The sequence below is a fragment of the Mobula birostris genome, chromosome 2 (assembly GCF_030028105.1).
Source record: "Mobula birostris isolate sMobBir1 chromosome 2, sMobBir1.hap1, whole genome shotgun sequence".
Taxonomy (NCBI): domain Eukaryota; kingdom Metazoa; phylum Chordata; class Chondrichthyes; order Myliobatiformes; family Myliobatidae; genus Mobula; species Mobula birostris.
The window spans coordinates 66355454-66378891 of record NC_092371.1 but is presented as its reverse complement, the minus strand read 5'-3'; the positions used below and the strand labels follow the sequence as shown (position 1 = coordinate 66378891).

At 43.0% G+C, this 23438-nt stretch overlaps 1 protein-coding gene across 13 annotated transcripts in view; it reads left to right on the top strand.

The window, feature by feature from the left end:
- Window positions 1-23438, top strand: part of slco4a1 (solute carrier organic anion transporter family, member 4A1) — a 232514-nt gene that overhangs the window by 167144 nt on the left and 41932 nt on the right. For all 13 annotated transcript variants that reach the window (XM_072242219.1, XM_072242199.1, XM_072242237.1 and 10 more), the window contains one exon: window positions 9859-9980. In XM_072242219.1, the coding sequence (XP_072098320.1) occupies window positions 9859-9980 (122 nt within the window). The remainder of the gene's footprint in view (window positions 1-9858; window positions 9981-23438) is intronic.

Sequence of the window (23438 nt, the reverse complement as noted above, 5' to 3'; positions counted from 1 at the left end):
GGGCGAAAGTGCCGTGTTAATGAGAGAAGTCAGGAGAATGGGCACTGTTTCAAGCTGATGAGGTGGTGATGAGATGGTGATAGCTGTGTGTTACAACAGTGGTGTGCAGAAAGCCATCTCTGAATATACAACTTGTCAAATCTTGAAGTGGGTGGGTTACAGCAACCGATGACCATGAATATACAGTATACTCAGTGGCCAATTTATTAATAAAGTGGCCACTGAGTGTATTTTGAAAATATTATGTATCCTTTTTCATCTCAACCCCCTTTCCTTTGCCCACCTGGCTTCCCTCAATGTCGCAAAAACAAAGGAGATGGTTGTAGATTGCAGGAGGAATGGAGACAGGCTTGCTCCTATTGACATCAATGGGTCTGGGGAGTAGAGGGTGAACAGCTTTAAGTTCCTCAGCATCCACATCACTGAGGATCTCATGCGGTCGGTACATATCGGCTGTGTGGTAAAAAGGCACAACAGCACCTCTTTCACCTCAGACAGTTGAAGAAGTTTGGTGTGTGTCCCCAAATCCTAAGAACTTTCTACAGGGGCACAATTGAGAGCATCCTAACTGGCTGCATCACTGCCTGGCATGGAAACTGTACTTCCCTCAATCGCAACACTCTGCTGAGAGTGGTGTGGACAGCCCAGCGCATCTGTAGATGTGAACTTCCCATGATTCAGGACATTTGCAAAGACAGGTGTGTAAAAAGAGCCTGAAGGATCACTGGGGACCTGAGTCATCCCAACCACAAACTATTCCAGCTGCTACCATCCAGGAAACGGTACCACAGCATAAAAACCAGAACCAACAGGCTCCGAGACAGCTGCTTCCACCAGGCCATCAGACTGATTAACTCGTGCTGACATAACTGTATTTCTATGTTATATTGACTGTCCTGTTGTACATACTATTTATTACAAATTACTATAAATTGCACATTGCACATTTAGATGGAGATGTAACATAAACATTTTTACTCCTCGTGTATATGAAGGATGTAAATAATAAAGTCAATTCAATTCAGTTCAAATTACATAATGAACTTTAGTCTTGATAACAAGGTAATTACAAACTGCCTCTGATGCCTTATAGTGAAGGGAGAACCCCTGTGCAAATAAAACTTTTTAGTGCCAGGCTCTACTCCTCTTAGGTTGTTACGTGTTTACGGAAGTATCTGGTGACTCAGATATTGCTGGAAGACTCTTCAACTGCTGATGCCCTTTAGACAAATTCCCTTGCTTCAAGTAACTGAATCTATAATGAGAAAAAGAATAGCACTTGAATCTGTCTCATAAATAACTCATATTTGTTTCATATGGTGCATATTTCCCCCATGGGCATGTGTTTGCTGTTAGTAGCAAAGGTGTGTAGGATCCCTTTATTACAAAGTGCATTATACAATTCTGTAAGTTTTGAGCTATTCCCCATCTCAAAATGTCCAAATAACCTGTTTATATTCTGTGTTTTGCCATTTGTGCAAATTTTATTGTATGGCGGGGGGGGGGGGGTTATTTTTCTTTGAACGGATTGGTTCCATGGTTCCTCTTTGTTTTGTGACTTTCTTTGGGAAGCCAAATCTCAGGATTGTATACTGCATACATACTTCGATAATAAATGTACTATGAACTTTAACTGAGCTGCCAAATTGAAAAAGGATTGGGACGTCCAAACCAGAGAGCAAAGATAAAGTGAATAATTTAATTGGCACAAAGAGACATCTGGGTGTTCCTTGGGAATGAAGTTTTCAGCAGCCGTTTCCAGTCAACCACACCTGAATATGCCTGTCAGTTCCCTCATTAGCATCTGCCAAAAAGTAACAGTCATCACTGCCAAGCTGGGCTGCCCCAGGTTCGTGTAAATGCCATCCCAAAGAAGGCGCAATACCGCTTCTACTTTGGTAGAAGTTTATGCAGATCGGGAGGAACAGTTATTACCATTCAACCATCCGGCTCCGGAACTAGTATGGATGACCTCACTCACCTCAGTACTGAACTGACTCCGCAACCTATGGGCTCACTTCCAAGGACTCTACAACTCACCTTCTCAGTATTATTTATTTCTTTTTTTTGGTTGATTATTTTGCATAATTTGTCTTCTTTTGCACATTTGTTGGTTGTCTCTATTATCTATTATTTTTCATTGATTTTATTGTATTTCTTTATTTTCCTGTAAATGCCTGCAAGAAAATGAATCTCAAGGTAGTATACGATGACGTATACTGTACATGCTTTGTAAATAAATTTACTTTGTCTTTAAGGTTCCCTAGTCTTGTCATCCAGTGCATGAGTTAATTCACTTTACCGCAGGATATTTTCCTCCTCTGAATCCACCACACCTCTTATAACAACAGCTGGCTGGATCTGGTCCAGTCCTCCTGGTACTAACCTGTGGAGGCACTGCATGCTTGGTAGGCAACTTGATGTGTACTTTGCTACGTGACTAAAGTCTTGTAGGGACTAGCATCCTCCCCGAGAGTCGCCGCATTCAACATATCATTCTCCTCAACTTCTGCTATCTTCAACAGGACCCTACCACCAAATATATCTTTACCTCCCCTCGTAATCCCCACCTTCCGCAGAAATCATTCCCTCCATGATTCCTTTTGTCCATTCATCCCTCCCCTCTAATCTCCCTCCTGGCATTTATCCCTGCAAGAAGCAGAAGTGCTACACCTGCCCATTCACCTCCTTCCACGTCCTCCCAGATAATCCTTCCAGGTGTGGCAGCATATCACATGCCAATCTTTTGGGGTCATCCACTGTATCTCGTAGTCCCAGTGCAACCATCCCTACGTTGGTGAGACCCAAAGTTGGTTAGGGGACCACTTTGTCGAGAACTTCAGATCCATCCACAAAAAGTGGAGTTTCCTAGTGGAAAACCATTTCAATTCCTAACCCCGTTCCCGTTCCTACATGACCTCCTCCTCTGCCATGATGATGCCACTCTCAGGTTGGAGGGACACCGCCTCATATCCTGTCTATGTAACCTCCAATCTGATGGCATGAGCATTGATTCCTCGAACTTCTCCTAACTTTTCCCCCTCCCCCTTCCCTCTTCATTTCTCCACGCTGGCCTCTCCTCACCGGCCTATTAAATCCCCTGTTTCCCTTCCTCCTTCTCTTTCTTCCATGATCCACTCTGTCTATCAGATTCTTTCTTCTCCAAACTTTTACCTTTTCCACTTACCACCTCCCTGCTTCTTACTTCATCCCCACCTCCCTCATCCACCTAGCTTCAGCTATCATCTTCTAGCTTGTCCTCACATGCCCTCCCACCACCACCATCTTCTTATTCTGGCTTCTTTCTCCTTCCTTTCCAGTCCTTCTGAAGGGTCTCAGCTTGAAACGGTGACTTTTTATTCCTTTTCATAGATGCTGCCTGACCTGCTGCGTTCTGCCACCATTTTGTGTGTGTTGGAACTGGTATCTCATCAACTTATTAAAATGCTGGCAGCAGTACTGATTCTGTTCCTGATAAAAAGAATCTGTTTTTACCCCACATCTTTTACACATCCTCACATGGATTTGCCATAAGGCAAAACTAAAAGTGTTTGATACATTAAGATAAGATTGGAATAAAACAGAGAAAAAGAAAAACTCAGTAAGATCAGAAACACAAGAGATTCTGCAGATGCTGGAAAACTAAATTAACACAGATAAAATGCTGGAGGAGCTTAGCAAGTCAGGCAGCATCTATGGAGAAGAATAAAGTACTGATGCTTTGGGCTGAGACCCTTCATCAGTAGACCAGTAGATCTCAGTACGATACTCAGTAGATCAGGCAGCACTGTTGAAAGAAAACTAATGATTTCATTGAAATCAATGAGGAAAGGAGGGAAGGCGAACCCGTGTTCAGCAGCGTCTGCCTCTGTGTGACCAGCCTCTCTCTCTCGCTCTCGCTCACTGCTGCTGGGAGAAGGTGCCTGACTGACTGGTCTGTCTCTCACTGCTCCTGGTGTAAGGTGCCTGAGTCTTGGGTCTTGGGCAAGGTTTACTCGATGCGCTTTGTGGATTGGACTCTGTGGTTCATGTTATGATGTGTTTCTGGTTGCTATTTTGAGCGGTTTTGACCTGGGCGGACTGGCGCTGTAGCCTTCAACGAATGACATGGCACTGGATTGAACTGAACTGAGCTGAAATGAATATCTCTGGACTTCTTCGACGACGTGCAGTTTGATGTTTTAAATTCTGTGTTTTTTTGCTTTTTTTTTGTGCCGTTTGCACCATCTGTTCTTTGCGCGTTGGGGGGGAGTTGATATTTTTCTTTGAATGGGTTACATGGTTCTCTTTGTTTCGTGGCTATCCCTGAGAAGACGAATCTCAGGGTTGAATACTGCATACGTACTTTGATAATAAACGTACTTTGAATCTTAGAATCATCTACCGAGGAAGAGCGACAAAGGAGCCTGACTGTATCTTAATAGCCACATTATTTCACCCCATCAGACAAATTCCCTTCTTCTACCCACTGCCCTCTCCTCCACCTACACTACTCTCTATCAGTTTTGACAAGGGGTCTCAGACCTGAAGCATTAACTCTTTCTACAGATGTTACCTGGTCTGCTGAGTTTGCTCAGTGTTTTATCAGCATTTATCAGTATTTACAGTTTTCTTTAGATCAGATCCATCTAGATCAGGGGTTCCCAAACCTTATACCGTGAACCAATACCATTAAGCGAGCGGTCCATGAACCCCAGGTTACGAACCCCTGATCTGGATTATTTAGATCAGCCGCATAGGTTCCGGAGTAACAATTATTTTATTTTCCTTTACACTTGTGTACTGGAAATGACATTAAACAATCTACAGTCAGCTTGTAGTTGTTAACCTATTTCCTTTCACATACAATAATGTGTAGTGCATAATAAGCCAAAAAAAATCCGCTGTACTTCCCTCTTGAAAGCACAGGAGGGTGGAGTACAAAAATCTGTTCCCATGCACTGTCCATCTTAGTGAGAATTCTTATCATTCTTGGGATCAAAGTGGATAACCTAACACATCCTTACATTGAGCTCCATCCGCTACCGCTTCACTCATGAATTTAATATGACCTTTGCCACGTTCTGCTCCCATCCATGGAGTTTACTATAAATTGTATCTTAACCTCTTGTGCAAAATTCAACATAGAATCATCTATTTCCTCAAGCAGGTGACCAATCTATACAGCACAAAGCTGAAACCCCAACATAGTTTCCAGGGGATCCCCAGTTGTTACATTTCAACTATTAAACGTTCTTTTAATCCTAACTCAGTCTTTTTTGTGTTTCCTAACCAACTACCAAACCATGACCACAAGGGTCTTTTAATCCTATGTTGGTAATCTCTTTTACAGAACCTCACTTAAATGAATGTCCATCCAACGTTGTGCAATTTACCACATTGAAAAGAAATTCAACCATTAAATACAACTCAGTTATAGAATATTGCATGTGAAATATTGACGTCAGTGGTGGTGGGTAAATTGATGGAAAGAATTCTTAGAGATGGTATATATAATTATCTGGATAGACAGGGTCTGATTAGGAACAGTCAACATGGATTTGTGTGGGGAAGGTCACGTTTGACAAATCTTATTGAATTTTTTGAAGCAGTTACTAGGAAAGTTGACGAGGGTAAAGCGGTGGATGTTGTCTATATGGACTTCAGTAAGGCCTTTGACAAGGTCCCACACGGAAGGTTGGTTAGGAAGGTTCAATCGTTAGGTATTAATATTGAAGTAGTAAAATGGATTCAACAGTGGTTGGATGGGAGATGCCAGAGAGTAGTGGATAACTGTTTGTCAGATTGGAGGCCGGTGACTAGTGGTGTGCCTCAGGGATCTGTACTGGGTCCAGTGTTATTTGTCATTTACATTAATAATCTGGATGATGGGGTAGTAAATTGGATGAGTAAGTATGCAGATGATACTAAGACAGGTGGCGTTGTGGATAATGAAGTAGGTTTTCAAAGCTTGCAAAGAGATTTAGGCCAGTTAGAAGAGTGGGCTGAAAAATGGCAGATGGAGTTTAATGCTGATAAATGTGAGGTGCTACATTTTGGTAGGACTAATCAAAATAGGACATACATGGTAAATGGTAGGGCATTGAAGAATGCAGTAGAACAGAGGGATCTAGGAATAATGGTGCATAGTTCCCCGAAGGTGGAATCTCATGTGGATAGGGTGGTGAAGAAAGCTTTTGGTATGCTGGCCTTTATAAATCAGAGCATTGAGTATCGGAGTTGGGATGTAATGTTGAAGTTGTACAAGGCATTGGTAAGGCCAAATTTGGAGTATTGTGTACAGTTTTGGTCACCTAATTATAGGAAAGATGTCAATAAAATAGAGAGAGTACAGAGAAGATTTACTAGAATGTTACCTGGGTTTCAGCACCTAAGTTACGGAGAAAGGTTGAACAAGTTGGATCTTTATTCTTTGGAACATAGAAGGTTGAGACGGGTCTTGATAGAGGTATTTAAAATTATGGGGGGGGATAGATAGAGTTGATGTGGATAGGCTTTTTCCATTGAGAGTGGGGGAGATTCAAACAAGAGGACACGAGTCAAGAGTTAAAGGGCAAAAGTTTAGGGGCAACATGAGGGGGAACTTCTTTACTCAGAGAGTGGTAGCTGTGTAGAACGAGCTTCCAGCAGAAGTGGTTGATGCAGGTTCGATGTTGTCGTTTAAAGTTAAATTGGACAGCTATATGGACAGGAAAGGGATGGAGGGTTATGGGCTGAGTGAAGGTCGGTGGGACTAGGTGAGAGTAAGAGTTCGGCACGGACTAGAAGGACCGAGATGGCCTGTTTCCGTGCTGTAATTGTTATATGGTTATATGGAAAGAAAGGTGATTTTAAAAAATATTCTGAAAAGAAGAAAATCCACTTAGAATCTGAGCCACATTCTGACAGGTGGCTTTTGAGACACAGTTTATCAGATTCCAAAAAGCTGTCTCAAATAGTTATGACAAGGATCAAGAAAAAGAGCAGTATTTGACACCCTATTGGCTCCAAGTGAAAATGTTAAGCCAATAATTACACAAGCGACTATTTGATCAAATCTATTTATTCCTGTGTTCACAACAATAAAATTACTCAAGCAACACACATCAAAATTGCTGGTAAATGCAGCAGGCCAGGCAGCATCTCTAGGAGGAGGTACAGTTCGTCAGAAGGGTCTCGGCCTGAAACGTCGACTGTACCTCCTCCTAGAGATGCTGCCTGACCTGCTGCGTTTACCAGCAATTTTGATGTGTGTTGCTTGAATTTCCAGCATCTGCAGAATTCCTGTTGTTTGCGTTAATAAAATTACTCAGATCCCTGAATGAATGTTTTGGCATCAAAACTACAGTTGCTAACTTTTTCTGATGATACAGAGACAAGTAGGGAAGTTAGTCATATAAAGGCCATAAGGAGGCTTCAAATGGATACAGACAGATAATGTGAGTGGGCAACTACACAAAAGTGCTGGATGAACTCAGCAGGCCAGGCAACCGAAACGTCGACTGTAATCTTTCCCATAGATGCTGCCTGGCCTGCTGAATTCCTCCAGCATTTTGTGTGTGTCGCTCGGATTTCCAGCATCTGCAGATTTTCTCTTGTTTGTAAAGTGAGTGTGCAGTGATTTGGTAAATTAATCATAATGTGAGAAAATAAGAATTTTTTTTCATTTTGAAAAATGAAAAAGGAAGCATATTATCAAATGGTGAGCACGAGAGATTCTACAGGTGCTGGAAACCCTGAACAACACACACAAAACACTGGACGAACACATTCCGTCTGGCAGCATCTGTAGAAAGAAATAAAGAGTCGACATTTCAGCTCGAGACGCTTCATTGGGATTCATGAAGGGTCTCTGCCCAAAATGTCAACACTTTATTCCTTTCCGTAGGTTTGCCTGACCTGCTGAGTCCCTGCAGCATTTTGTGTGTGTTATCAAACGGTGAGACACTTGCAGAACTTGGAGATGCAGAGGACAACTGGGTGTCCTGATGTACAAAAAGGTACTATGTAGTAAAGCTAGTAATTATGGCATGTGGAATATTGTCATTTAATGCCAAAGGAAAGTGAGTACTTTATGAAAGTTGCACTTCAAGCAAATAAGCCATCTGTAAGACCACATTTAGACTATTGCGTACGTGTTGGTCTCCTTATGCAAGAAAGGATGTAAATGTACTGGAAGTAGTTCAGAGAAGATTTACTCGATTAATGCAAGGAATGGGCGGGTCAGACAGGCAAGTCTTGTATTCTATAGAGTTTTGAGAAAGATAAAAGAGCCTGGAAATTCTTCACAGGGTGGACATGGAGACTATGTTTCCTGTTGTTTGAGAATCTAGACCTACAAGCCTCTAAGGTTATCCAGGCCTTCCTGTCTGAGGTCTCTCGCCTTAAGTGATTGCTTATTTAAGATAAGAATAAGGTGTCATTTTCCATCAAAGTGACTGATACACGATTGGAGTTAGCAGAACTGCAGAGTAAGAGTTACAATCGGATCAGACCTAATCTGATTCAATGACAAAGTAGCCTTAAGTGCCCACCTGCTACTCCTAATTCATATATCTGTATGCTGTAAGCATTGTACTGTCTGGTCAAAGCATTGAAGGAATGTTTAACTTGAATGAATAGTGGATGAAATAGTCTCTTGTGACTGCAGAATCTACTTTAACATTTCAATTCAGCTGCTTTACACCACCCACTTCGCTGGTAGCAATGTGCTTTATCTTTGCAAGCTCAGTTACGTGTGGTTTGCTATCTAGTTCTGAAGTTATTTGTAGGAGTGCTTTTATACACTATTCTGTGTGAACTATAGGTAACGTTCTTACCCCTAGGGATGGTAAGATGTGGAGTCAGAGTTGGTGTGTTCAGGTCCCACCATAAAAGCATAGGCAGGGCTGTGGGAAGTTGTACTACTGAGATGAGATTGGTCAGCTAAGTCTTTGCGCCAAAGGGCTTTCTAATCTCTAGGCTGAACATAGATGATGCTGCGGCTCCAATTTGAGAAACCGCAGGAAGTCATTTGTAGCATCCTGGCCACTGCTTAGTCATCACTCAAAACACACTTTTAAAGTAATCTGCTCATGATCAGGTGACTGTATGTGGGAGCTCACTGAGTTCAGCTTGCATGTCTTACTTGGCTGTAAAGCACTTTAGGATGTTCAGAAGGGGAATTACTAATGTTATATAAATATACTCAAGGCTGGAACCTGGTCTGGTCTTCTGCTACTGCAGTCCATCCACTTCCAGGCTCGACATGTTGTGCATTCGGAGGTGACCTGCAGCACACCACTGTTGTAACACATGGTTATTTGAGTTACTGTCATCTTCCTATCAGCTTGTACCAGTCTGGCCATTCTCCTCAGTCTGTTCTCATGAACAGGGCATTTTTACTCACAGAACTGCCACTCAAAGGATTTTTTTTTTGTTTTTCACATCATTCTCTAAACTCTAGAGACTGCTGTGCATGAAAATCCCAAGAAATCAGCAGTTTCTGTGATACTCAAACCACCTTACCTGGCACCACAATCATTCCACAATCAAAGTCACTTAGATCATATTTCTTCACCATTCTGATATCTGGTCTGACAAACAACTGAACCACTCAACCATGCTTTTACGCACTGAGTTGCTGCCACATGATTGGCTTATTAGATATTTGCAGTAACAAGCAGGTGTACCTCATAAAGTGGCCACTGAGTGTAAGTATCGTTTCTTACTTTGCTTTTTCTACTCTGGAATATTTGAAATGCATTGAACTATTTTTAAGGATATGAGCAATTGACTGATTGACAATTTTTCATAAATGTTTTGGCTTGAAAATGTTATTTCCAATTTGAATAATTTTATGAATGGAGTGAAACTAACAGCTGACCTTGGTGGATGCAGGGTTAACCTTACTTCTGAGAACCCCCTGTGGGTTGGCGCATGGTGGATCGGATTCCTTGGAGCTGGAGGAGCGGCCTTCCTCGTCTCCATCCCAATCCTTGGGTACCCTCGACAACTACCAGGTACGAGCCTATTATACGACCATAATATTTGTATAACAAAGCTGAGTGCACTTCCACAATGTGGCCATCGTATTGTATGCATTACCCATTTAATTTATGTGATGTAGTAAATGCGTCAGTTAAAGTATCAAGGTAGGATTAATAGAAAAATACAAAATAATTTTGAATGCTTAGATTAGATTAGATTCAGCTTTATTGTCATTGTGCCGAGTACAGATACAAAGCCAATGAAATGCATTTAGCATCTGACCAGAAATGCAAAGAATAGTGTTATTCACAAAATAACTGTGAATAAAAAAAGTGCTACAGCACACAAATATATAAGTACTAAGACAGTACAATATGGACGCAATACTGCTTAGCACTGTGATGAGAGGTTCAGCAGTGTCACAGCCTCGGGGAAGAAGCTGTTCCTGTGCCTGCTGCTGCGGCAGCGGAGGCTCCTGTAGCGCCTACCGGATGAGATAATGAGTTAAATTTGGAAAATAAGAATCTGAGTTTGAATTCTGTTTCTTTTATTAACTTACTACCCATTACACCGCTGGTGCTTAGGACAACAATGAAGGTCCTCTATCACTAGTGGTGTTCAGGGCTTCTTGGATCCTGTAACTACCTCTTGGTTTTCGCTACTGTCAGTCATACAAGTCCCAGCAGGAGACTCAGGAATACTATCGCACTCTGATGTAGAAGGATCCTTCATTGCTGTTTGTGTAACAATTTTGTTTTGCCAGTCAGGGTCGTTAGCCCTGAGCTGAACCTCCGAGCCTGGAGAACTGGTGGACCACTCTTAGTCTGACCTTTACCCTTTGACCTGTTTGGCATGGATAACCCTACCAAGAGCCAAAGCATAAACCCCTGACTCCAGCCAACATAGCTCCCCAGGTCACTGAGGCACACAAGCCTCCAAACCACAACAAGGTTGTGGTCCTCTTGGAGGTTCTTTTATTCAATTGGTTGATGAGCATGAAGCAAATGTGAATGTGTGAAGGTGGTAAGATAATGAGTAAGACAATGTTTCAGGATGTTGTGTATATACACATCTGTAAGGAATTTAATGCGAGTCTTAAGTTAATGTGTTGGGCACGTGGCCAAGTGGTTAAGGCGTAGGTCTAGTTATCTCAAGATCGCTAGATCAAGCCTCAGCTGTGGCAGTGTGTTTGTGTCCTTGAGCAAGGCGCTTAATCACACATTGCTCTAGTCTGTACGAGGAGTGGCGCCCCACACAGACTTCCAATCTGCGCCTTGTAAGGCATGAAAATGCCCGACGCAGGCCTCTCATGGTCTGAGTCGACGTTCCCTAAGTTAGTGCTTGCCAAGTTGGAACCCAAATGAGAAGTCATATTACCGACTTGATTTTGAATTTGGTTAAACACTGGGGGACAATAGGGATAATGAGCAAGTAGTCATATTGGCAAGAACAGTGGTGTCTGGTGTCTCAAGGATTTGTGTAGTCTTCCACTATTTACTGTATCTGATTGGCTTTAATGATAAACTTCAAACAAAATATGTCAGTTTACTTTGGCCAGTAGTATAAGCTGTGTGAATCAAAGCACAAGACTGCAATGATTAAGTGAATGCACAAATCATGGAAAATATTTGGTAAGAGCATGTCATTTTATTCGTATTAGATCTGACAAAATAAAGCAGAGTACTTGTAAATGGAACAGTGGACACAAATGGCTTCAGTTTTGATGAATATTATTCATTGCAAATTAATGAACAGATAAAGAAAATAATTACAACAATTAAGAAGGCTAATGAAATATTTGTCTTTGCATCCAGGGGACTGGTCTATGACAGGAAGGAATCCATGCTGTGGGTTATAGTACAGAAGACCATATGGGTGACAGAGCGGGTATATGGGGACATGAGAGATTCAGATACTGAAATATACAGCAACAAGCTCTCTGCTGGAGAGGCTCAGCAGGTGAAGCAGCATCTGCAGTGGAAAGGAATTGTTGACACTTTGAGGGAAACCTCTGCCTCAGGTTCACCGATGCTGCTCAACCTGCTGAACTCCTCCAGCACACTGTTTGTTGGTCATCATCTCCAAGGGTGATACAACAGGTTTCAATAGCTTACATCCTGTGTAGCTCTCGCCCATATCATTTGTGTCCTGTATTGCAGAAACAAATGCTTCTAATTTTTTTGTCACATCAATATCTACTATTCCCACCTCATATTGGATGAAATTATGTAAATGAATAGACATTTTACACAATATGCAAATAAACTCATATTCTCTTTGCTCTGGAGTATGTAGTCAGTGCAGCATCCTGCAATGAGCACAACATACCAATATGGGCTTGCATGCAGCAGCAATGGAAAGAAATTTTATAAGAAAGAGTCAGTGCAAAGGGAAGTTCAGGGCTATTTTTATTAAGTTAAGATATTTTGTCTACAAGCTCACCTACAATTACTTTCAGCTTTCTTCTAAATGTCTGGGAAGTTGGATAGTTTGCCAGGTGACAAACTCAAGAAATAATATGTCTAATCTGTTTCAGGAATATTAAAACAAAAGAGCTGAAGGAAAAGAAAAAAATTTCAAGTGTTCTGTCAGTACTTGACTTAGATTGTACTGAACTGTTTAACAATGGCCCAAACATGGTGTACCTATGCTGCAACATTTTTTACAACACAAAGCTGATTCAACTGCTTGTTATTTCAAGAACAGCACCACACCTATGGTCTCAATCTCCACCTGAATCGAGAATACCGTATGTTGGATATGGTCGCAAAAGTAGTCTGCTTATGTGTTATAGAAACATTCCTAACTGATTTGTTTTCACTGCAGAATGTTTCTGAACAGCAGTGATGGAATCCAAGTGAATTAATGCATTGTCAATTCTGCTCAGACTGTAACATGTCCATGAATGCTAACAAGCAGACTGATACAGTCAGGAAATTGAATTCTATATTATAACAACAAGAATTGAAAAGCAATGGGTCTTGATACTATTGTCAAGATTTGCTTACAAATCTGAACCTTCTCTACATACATCCCAGTGTCCCAGTCAATCAGAGCCACTTGAGAAAGACATTATTCAACATAATGCTCACGAAGTGCTGGAGGAACTCAGCAGATCAGGCAGCACCTATGGAAATGAATAATCTCTGGCAGTGAATCTCTTGATGTCTCAGGCTGAGGCTCTCTTTCGGGACTGAGAAGGAAGGGGAAGATGCCTGAATAAAATGGTGGGGGGAGGGGAGAGGGGAAGGAGGCTAACCAGAAAGTGATAGGTGAAGCCAGGTCAGTGGGAATGGTCAAGACCTGGAAAGGAAAGATTCTGAAAGAAAGGAGAGTGGATGATAGGAGAAAGGGAAGGAGGAGGGGACACTGGGGGAAGTAATGAGGCAGGTGAGAAGTGAAAGGTCAGAGTGGGGAAGAGAAGAAGAGGGAAGGGGGGTTGTTCACTAGAAAGAGAAAGTGATATTCATGCTGTCAGGTTGGAGGCTACACAGACAGAATATAAGGTGTTGCTCCTCTGTCCTGAGTGTGGCCTCATCTTGGCACAAGAAGGTTGACACATTGGAATGGGAATGGGAATAAGAGTTAAAATGTTTGGCCACTGGGATGTCCCGCTTATGGCAGCCGGTGATTCAATGTGCACTCCGATGTGACGCGAGCTGAGTTACGTCTCTGCAAGAAAAGGCCCGGAAGCATAGCCTCTATTCTGAGGCCACACCTAAAGAGACACAGCTACACTGTCTCCTGGGGCTACGTCACGCAGTCGAAAGAATGGAACCTGGGTCCAGGTGGTTAAGCAATAAGGAGTTGCTGCCAGAGATTATTTTTGCACTTCTCAGGTTTGATTCTGTTAAGATGTCATCTGGTGCACAATGAAGCTGTTTCACTAAATATTAAAACTACTTGGACACCGTGAAAATTTCAGGAAGGTACAAACTGCAACAAATTATTGAGGGCCTGTTAGATGAGCAAGAAAGTGACGCATGCAAATTTAACCAATTGCTGTGAGGCAAATGAGCACATGATCAAAGTTCAAAGTAAATGTTATTATCAAATTACATAGTTGGGAAGGTATAAAGGAACAGACGATGCTGGGTGCATATCCAGAAGGTACAGAAGTGGGGTACAGGGCGGCATGGTAGCATAGTGGTCAGCACATTGCTTCACAAAATCTGCATCCCAGGTTCAATTCCCACTGCTGCCTGTACGTTCTCCCTATGACCGTGTGGGTTTCCTCCAGGTGCTCTGGTTTCCTCGCAGTCCAAAAGAGAAGTACATATTATTCTCCGTAACTTCCACCACCTCCAACGGGATCCCACCACTAAGCACATCTTTCCCTCTCTCCCCTCTCTGCTTTCTGCAGGGATCGCTCCCTACTCAACTCCCTTGTCCATTTGTCCCCCCCATCCCTCCCCACTGATCTCCCTCCTGGCACTTATCCTTGTAAGCGGAACAAGTGCTACACATGCCCTTACACTTCCTCCCTCACCACCATTCAGAGCCCCAGACAGTCCTTCCAGGTGAGGCGACACTTCGCCTGTGAGTCGGCTGGGGTGATATACTGCGCCCGGTGCTCCCAATGTGGCCTTCTATATATTGGTGAGTCCCGACGCAGACTGGGAGATCGTCTTGCTGAACACCTACACTCTGTCTGCCAGAGAAAGCAGGATCTCCCAGTGGCCAAACATTTTAATTCCTCATCCCATTCCCATTCTGACATGTCTATCCACGGCCTCCTCTACTGTAAAGATGAAGCCACACTCAGGTTGGAGGAACAACACCTTATATTTCGTCTTGGTAGCCTCCAACCTGATGGCATGAACATTGACTTCTCAAACTTCCACTAATGCCCCACCTCCCCCTCGTACCCCATCCGTTATTTATTTATATACACACATTCTTTGTCTCTCTCTCCTTTTTCTCCTTCTGTCCCTCTGACTATACCCCTTGCCCATCCTCTGGGTTTCCACCCCCCTCCCCCTTTTCCTTCTCCCTGGGCCTCCTGTCCCATGATCCTCTCATATTCCTTTTGCCAATCACCTGACCAGCTCTTGGCTCCATCCCTCCCCCTCCTGTCTTCTCCTATCATTTGGATCTCCCTCTCCCCCCCCCACTTTCAAATCTCTTACTAGCTCTTCTTTCAGTTAGTCCTGACGAAGGGTCTCGGCCCGAAACGTCGACTGTACCTCTTCCTAGAGATGCTGCCTGGCCTGCTGAGTTCACCAGCAACTTTGATGTGTGTTGCAAGAAGTACTGGTTGGTAGGTTAGCTAGGGTTAAATCGGGGTTGCTTTGAGATGCACCCGAAGGGCTGGAAGGGCTTATTCCATGCTGTATTGTAATAAGTAAATAAACAAAAGATCCCTGAGGTATACTAATTTCTATAGATAAGGTCATTAAAAAGGCAAGGTTTTTATGGGTGAGAGGAAGCTCATATTGCAACCTAGACTATAGCTAAAACAGTCCATGCAATCACCTTTTTATAGAAGGAAGCAGCAGCAATGGAGAGGTTTAAAAAACATGTTGTCAGGGCTAGCTAAAGATTGGCTGAACTGGGATTCCTTCCTTTTGGAGCAGTGAAGAGTGATGCATAAAACTATGAGCAGCCCAGACAAGAATGAAAAGGACTTAACTCCCTTTGCAGAGATCCTCCATATCTAGGGTCCATCCATAATACAAGATATCTGAACGAGAGTTGAGCAGAAACATTTTCAGCCTAAGACCATTTGGAATCTGGATCTCTCCACATAAAAAGACAGCAGAAGTAGATTAGCTAACCAAGTTAGAAAAAGTTCTTAGATGAGCATGTTGTATCATGACCCTGGAATCCATTTCATTGAAGGCAGGCGTATCAACTGTGGATGTCTTTGCACTAGCTGAGAAAGGAACGTAGAAAAGCTACTGTAAAAGAAATTGGCATTCATAACACCTCTGTTTCAACATGTCATTACATGAATATTAAACAGCCAGACTGTAAAATGAAAAAGATTCCAGTCCATTTTTGTTTATACTGGCTAATTTAACCTGATACAGTGCAACGACTACAATTAGGAAATGAAGATGAGAGTTTCCAGTCCTTACTGCCCTCCTGACCGTGTCAGCTTGATCACGCTCTGACCAGGAGTCTGTTAGCAATGGAGGAATAATTCCTTTAAAACACAAGTTCTCAGCAGGATAAAGGATTCATCCATAGCTGACAAAGCAAAGTTGAAGATAGCCTTCCATCAAAGAGTTGGTAGATATGGTAGTGGGACTGGGTATTGGGCCTACTTTAGAGCCCAGAAAATGAGGGTCAAAAAATTTTAAAAGAAGTGAGCAAAGTGGGAAAAAGGCCCATAAGACATAGGAGCAGAATTAGGCCATTCAGCCCATCGAGTCTTCTCCACCATTTCATCATGGCTGATCCCAGATACCACTCAACCCCATACACCTGGCTTCCCTCCACATCCTTTGATGCCCTGACCAATCAGGAAACGATCAACTTCTACCTTAAATCCATGCACAGACTTGGCCTCCACCACAGTCTGTAGCAGAGCATTCCACAGATTCACTACTCTCTGGCTAAAACAATTCCTCCTTACCTCTGTTCTGAAGGATCACCCCTCAATTTTGAGGCTGTGCCCTCTAGTTCCAGATACCCACTCCATAGGAAGCATCCTCTCCACATCCACCCTATCCAGTCCTTTCAACATTCGGTAGGTTTCAATGAGATCCCTATGTCTTAGGTATTAGAATGAGACAATGGCAGAGACAGGCATGAAAATATATTAGAACAAAGACTTAATCTTTAAGATCTGATTCAATGTGAAGTCAAAGTCAAGTTTATTGTCATATGTATGTCTGTGCACACGTGTAATGAAATACTTGCAGCAGCTTCACAGGTACATTGCATCAGTGACCCAACATTCACAAGAAAACATAAATTATATACAACTTGAAAAGAAAGAACACAATTAAAAACAAAATCAAAGTCCACTTTAGCACTAAGTAATCTAAGTGTTGCTCTACTGTTATGATTAGAGTTGAGACAGTTAGTTCAAGACCAGGATGGTTGAAGGGAATTAGCTGTACTTGAACCTGGTAGTATGAGACTTGAGGCTTCCGTACCTGCTGCCCAGTGAAGAAGATGGCATGGCCTGAATAGTAGGGCATTGCCTTCTCGAGACAGCGTCTCTTGTAATTACCTCCAATAATGGGGAGCGATGCGCTCATGACATCATGGGTTGTTTCCATCACTCTCTGTAGCTTCTTGCATTCTCTCGTATTCAGATTGCCATACCAGACCAAGATGCAATCAATCAAGATACTTTCAAAGGTATATCTGTAGAGTTTTGTTAGAGTGTTCGATAATAAACTGAATCATCTTAACCTGCTAAAACAATAAAGGAGATTAAGGCACACCTTCCTTGTTGTTTGCTTCTAAGTGCTGTGCTCAGGACAGGTCACCTGATATGTTAATGCCCAGGCATTTAAAGCTGCTGACTCTCTACATTGTCAATCCTCCAACAAAGACTGGTGCATGTTTGCCTTCCTTCCCCTTCCCAGAAAAGCTAATGATATTGAGCAAGAAGTTGTCATTCAACCAGGTGTCCTGTCTCACTCCTGGTGAGACCTGAATAAAATGCCAAGTATAGTTTACGTTTTAGTGAATGTGAATTCGGGTTTTGATGATTCTGGATAGTTAATTTGGATTGTGTTGGAGGTTGAGGAAAGCTTGTTTAAAAGTTGCTGACAAATAAAAGTTCATGAATCTCAAACTGAAGATTTGCCAGCTCTTCAGGATTTGTTTTATTTTAAAATAAACTAAACATATTTCTGGGTGTCACTGTTGCCCTGTTGCCTTTTGTTGTGACAACTCAACTGGACGAAATATGCTCAGTAATCATTCATTCAGCACAATTCACCCTGCTCTGGTGAAAAGATAAACCCGTTGCAGCATCTCAACCCAGGATGTTGACTGTCTCTTCCTCTCCACAGGTGCTTCTTATCTGCTTCCTGCAGTTTATTTTTTGCCCCAGGTTCCAGCATGTGCACTTTCCTGTCTGTAATCTTCTGTGTCTGTTTTAAGTAAACAAGTTTAAAACTTTTGTGCAGTGAAACATTTTGACCGGAGTGTGTCAGCATTTTTGTGCTGAAAGCTTGAATCTGTGCTCTTTTTGATTGTTTTTGGCTATAATTTTTGGCTTATTTTGTCAGGCTGCAGCTGGAATATTTTCCTTAATATCTGCTATATTCCATGGCTATGAGCCCCAGTTGTCTCTGCGTCAAGAACATAATTCACTGTAAACTTCTGCTATCTCTAACGGGATCTCACTACCAAGCACATCTATCCCTGCTATCCACAAGGATGGTTGCCCACGCAACTCCCTTGTCCATTCATCCCTCCCCATTGGTGTCCCTCCTGGCACTTATCCTTGCAAGCGGAACAAGTGCCACACCTGCCCCTACACCACCTCCCTCACAACAATTCAAGGCCCCAAACAGTCCTTCCAGTTGAGGTGACATTTCACCTGAGGGACTATGGGGATTATCAGGTGCTCCTGGTATGGTCTCCTGTAAATCGACGAGATCTGACTTGGATTGGGAGATCGCTTCACAGGGTACCTACACTCCTGCTGCTGCAGCCCATCCACTTCAAGATTTGATGTGTTGTGCATTCAGAAATGCTCTTCCACGTGCTACTGTTTAAACACGTAGTTATCCGAGTTACCATCACCTTCCTGTCAGTTTGAACCAGTCTGGCCATTCAACTCTGACCCTTCTCAATAACAACATATATTCACCCACAGAACTGCGGCTCACTGTGTTTTTATGTATTTGCACCATTCTTTGTAAACTCTAGAAACTATTGTACATGAAAATTCCAGGCGATCAGCAGTTTCTGAGACACTCAAACCACCCCGTCTGACACCAACAATCATTCAACAGTCAAAGTCACTTAGCTCGTATCTTGTCACCATTCTGATGTTTGGTGCAAACAGGAACTGAACCTCTTGACGATATCTGCATATCTCTATGCATTGAGTTGCTGCCACGTGATTGGCTGATAAGATATTTGCATTAAGGAGCAATTTTATAGGTGTACCTAATAAAATGGCCACTGAGTATATCCAACATTAAGCAATCTCCTGTTATGTCTGAAGAATAGTTTAGTGAGACTCCCCAAAGAAAGTATCTGCATCTTGTTTCATTTTGGGATCAGTTTGAACTTCGGTATTGAGTTTACATTCATTTGACATAATGAGTTGTTACAACAGCAAGCCTGAGATTTAAATACAGAACATAGAACATATAAATCTACAGCCCATTACAGGCCATTCGTCCCACAATGTTGTGCCAGCCACATAACCTACTCTAGAAACTGCCTAGAATTACCCTACCGTATAGCCCTCTATTTTTCTAAGCTCCAAGTACCTACCTAAGAGTCTCTAAACAGACCGTATTGTATTCGCTTCCACCACCACCGCCGGCAGTGCATTCCACTCACCCACCACTCTCTGTGTGAAAAACTTACTCCTGACATACCCTCTGTACCTACTTCCAAGCACCTTAAAACTATGTCTCCTCATTCTAGCCATTTCAGCCCTGGGAAAAAGCCTCTGGCTATCTGGCAAGATCAATAGCCCTCACCATCTTATGCACCTCTCTCAAATCACCCCTCATCTTCCAACGCTCCAAGGAGAAAAGGCCAAGTTCACTTAACCTTTTCTCATAAGGCATACTCTCCACTCAAGGCAACTTCCTTGTAAATCTACTCTACACTCTTTCTGTAGCATCCATATCCTTCCTGTAGTGAGGTGACCAGAAGTGAACACAGTACTCCAAGTGAGGTCTGACCAAGGTCTTATATACCTGTAACATTACCTCATGACTCTTGAACTCAATCCCACAGTTGATGAATGCCAACACACCATACACCTTCTTAATACTGTCAACCTGTGCAGCAGCTTTGAGTGTCCTGTGGACACGGACCACAAGATTTCTCAGATCCTCCACACTGCCAAGAGTCTTACCATTTATATTATATACTATCTTCAAATTGGACCTACCAAAATGAACCAATTAACTCATCTGGATTGAACTCCTTCTGCCACTTCTCGGCCCAGTTCTGCACCCTATCAATATCCCGCTGTAACCTCTGACAATCCTCCAGACTATCCACAACACCTCCAACCTTTGTGATTTTTATAAATGACCTGGATGAAGAAGTAGAAGGGTGGTTTAGTAAGTTTGCTGTTAACACAAAGAGGAGGGGTCCCAGAAAACCCTGACCCCTGCAGAATACCACTGGTTACCGATCTCCATGCAGAATACGAACCATCTACAACCACCCTTTGCCTTTTGTGGGCAAGCCAAGGTCTGGATCCACAAAGCAAGGTCTCCTTGGATCTGTGCCTTCTTACTTTCTGAATGAGCCTTGCAAGGGGAACCTTATCAAATGCTTTACTGAAATCCATATACACTACATCCACTGCTCTACCTTCATCAATGAGTTTTCTTACATCCTCAAAGAATTCAATCAGGCTCGTAAAGCACAACCTGCCCTTGACAAAGCTATGCTGATTGTCCCTTTCTTAAACAAGGAACAACACTTGCAACCCTCCAATCCTCTGGTACTTCTCCTGTTCCTATTGATAATCCAAATATCATTGCCAGAGGCTCTGCAATCTCTCCCATGCTTCCCACAGTAGCCTGGGGTATTGCCCATTTGGTCCCAGCGACTTATCTAACTTAATGCTTTTCAAAATCTCCAGCACATCCTCTTTCTTAATATCTATATGCTCAAGTGTTTCAGTCCACTGTAAGTCATCCCCAGAATTTCCAAGGTCTTTTTCCCTGGTGAATACTGAAGCAAAGTATTTATTAAGTAACCTTCACTACCTCCTCCGACTCCATGCACATGTTTCCACTATCACACCTGATTGGTCCTATTCTCACACATCTCATCCTCTTGCTATTCACATACTTGTAGAATGTCTTGGGGTTTTCCTTAATCCAGCTCGCCAAGGCCTTCTCATGGCCCCTTCTAGCTCTCCTAATTTCATTCTTGAGCTCCTTCCTGGCAATCTTGTAATTTTCTAGACCTCTAACTGTACTTAGTTTCTTGAACCTTTCTTAAGCTTTTCTTAACTAGATTTTCCACATCCTTTGTACATGATGGTTCTTTTACCCTACCATCCTTTCCCTGCCTCAATGGAACGTACCTATGCAGAACACCATACAAATGTTCCTTGAACATTTGCCACATTTCTGCCGTGTATTTCCCTGAGAACATCTGCTTCCAATTTATGCTCCCAAGTTCCTGCCTGATAGACTCAAATCTCCCACTACCTCAAATAAATGTTTTCCTAAATTATCTGCTCTTATTCCTCTCCAGAACTATGGTAAAGGAAATAGATTTGTGATCACTACCTCTAAAATGCTTTCCCACCGAGAGATCTGACACCTGACCAGGTTCATTTCCCAATGCCAGATCAAGTACAGCCTCTCCTCTAGTTGGCTTATCTACATATTGCATCAAGAAACCTTCCTGAACACACCTAACAAACTCCATACTATCCAAACCCCTTACACTAAGGAGATGCCAGTCAATATTAGGAAAGTTAAGATCTCCCATCACAATAACCCTATTATTATTCCACTGTTCCAGAATCTGCCTCCCTATCTGCTCCTTGATGTCCTTGTTTCTATTGGGGGGGGGGGGTAGATAAACCCCCCATGACTTCCTCCTTCTCTGCAGCCCCAATACTATTCCTGATTAGCAATGCCAAGCCCTCACCTCTTTTGCCTCCCTCCCTGTTCTTTTTAAATATCTAAAGCCCAGTACACTCAGCAGCTATTCCTGCCCCTGAGACATCCAAGACTCTGCAGTGGCCACAACATCAAAGTTCCCTGTATTGAACCATGCTCTGAGTTCATCCGGCTTGTTTATGATACTCTTTGCATTAAAAAAGACACATTTCAAACCATCAGGCTGAATGCATCTTTGCTCTATCATCTACCAATCCTTCTTCACAAACTCCCTACAGGCTGTCTCTACTTGTGCACCAACCACCCCATCCTCTGCCTCCTCACTTTGGTTTCCCTCTGCAAATCGAGTTTAAACCCTCCACAATAGCACTAGCAAATCTCCCCACCAGGATATTGGTCCCCCTCGGATTCAAGTACAACCTATCATTTTTGTACAAGTCACACCTGCCCCAGAAGAGGTCCCAAGGATCCAGAGATCTGAATCCCTGCACCCTGCTCCAATCCTTCAACTTCACATTTATCCGCTACCACATTCTATTCCTATCCTCACTGTTGTGTGGCACAGGCAGCAATCCCGAGATTACTACCTTTGAGGTCCTGCTTCTCAGCTTCCTTCCTAACTCCCTGTATTCTGCATTCAGGACCTCCTCCCTTTTTCTACCTATATCATTGGTGTCAATATGTACCACAACCTCTGGCTGCTTGCCTTCCCATTTCAGGATACTGCGGATGCGTTCAGAAACATCACGAATCCTGGCACCTGGGAGGCAAACTACCATCCGTGTTTCTTTTTCGTGTCCACAGAATTGTTTATCCGTCCCCCAGACTATAGAGTCCCTTATTACCAATATCCTCTTCTGTTCTCTACCCTTCTGAGTCACAGGGAGAGACTCGGTGCCAGAGGCACAGCCACTGTTGATTTCCCCCAGGCAGGTCATTCCCCCCACAACAGTACTCAAAATAGAGTACTTATTGTTTAGGGGGACAGCCACGGGGCTGCTCTCTATAACCTGATGTCCCCCTTTCCTCTCCTGACAGTCACCTACTTGTCTGCTTCCTGTGGCCACATTGTGGCTACTTGCCTGTAACCCCTATTGATCACCTCCTCACTTTCTCTAACAAGCCGAAGGTCATCAAGCTGCAGCTCCAGTTCCCTAACTCAGCCTCTAAGGAGCTGCAGCTCAATGCGTCTGGTGCAGATGTGGCCACCGGGGAGGCTGGAAGTCTCCCGGATATCCCACATCTGACACCCTGAGCAGATAACTGGCCTTTCAGTCGTACCCACTATTCTTAAGTTAAAGGAAAAAAGAGATCTGAAAGTTACTTACCTCCTTACCTCACCTCGGCTCATCCTCGCCAAAGCCCCGATGAGTCAAAGCCCTACTACTACTACCCTTGCTCATGCTCCTTCAAGGACCACTCCACTAGGCAGTGCCTCCCTTTTATCCCGGAACCTTCTCAGCAGCCTTGTGCAATGACAAGCCACTGTGTCTGCACACTTCTCCCAATTGAATCATCACAGAACGCTACAGCACAGTACGGGTCCCCCAGCCCACAACATTATGCTGACCTTTTAGTATATTCTGAGATCAAGTTAACCCTTCTCTCCTATATAGCCCTTCAATTTTCAATAATCCATGTGCCTTTCTTAGAGTTTCGCAGGTGTCCCTAATGCATCTGTCTCTACCACCACTTCTGGTAAGCCATTCCACACACTCACCACTATCTGTGTGAGAAACA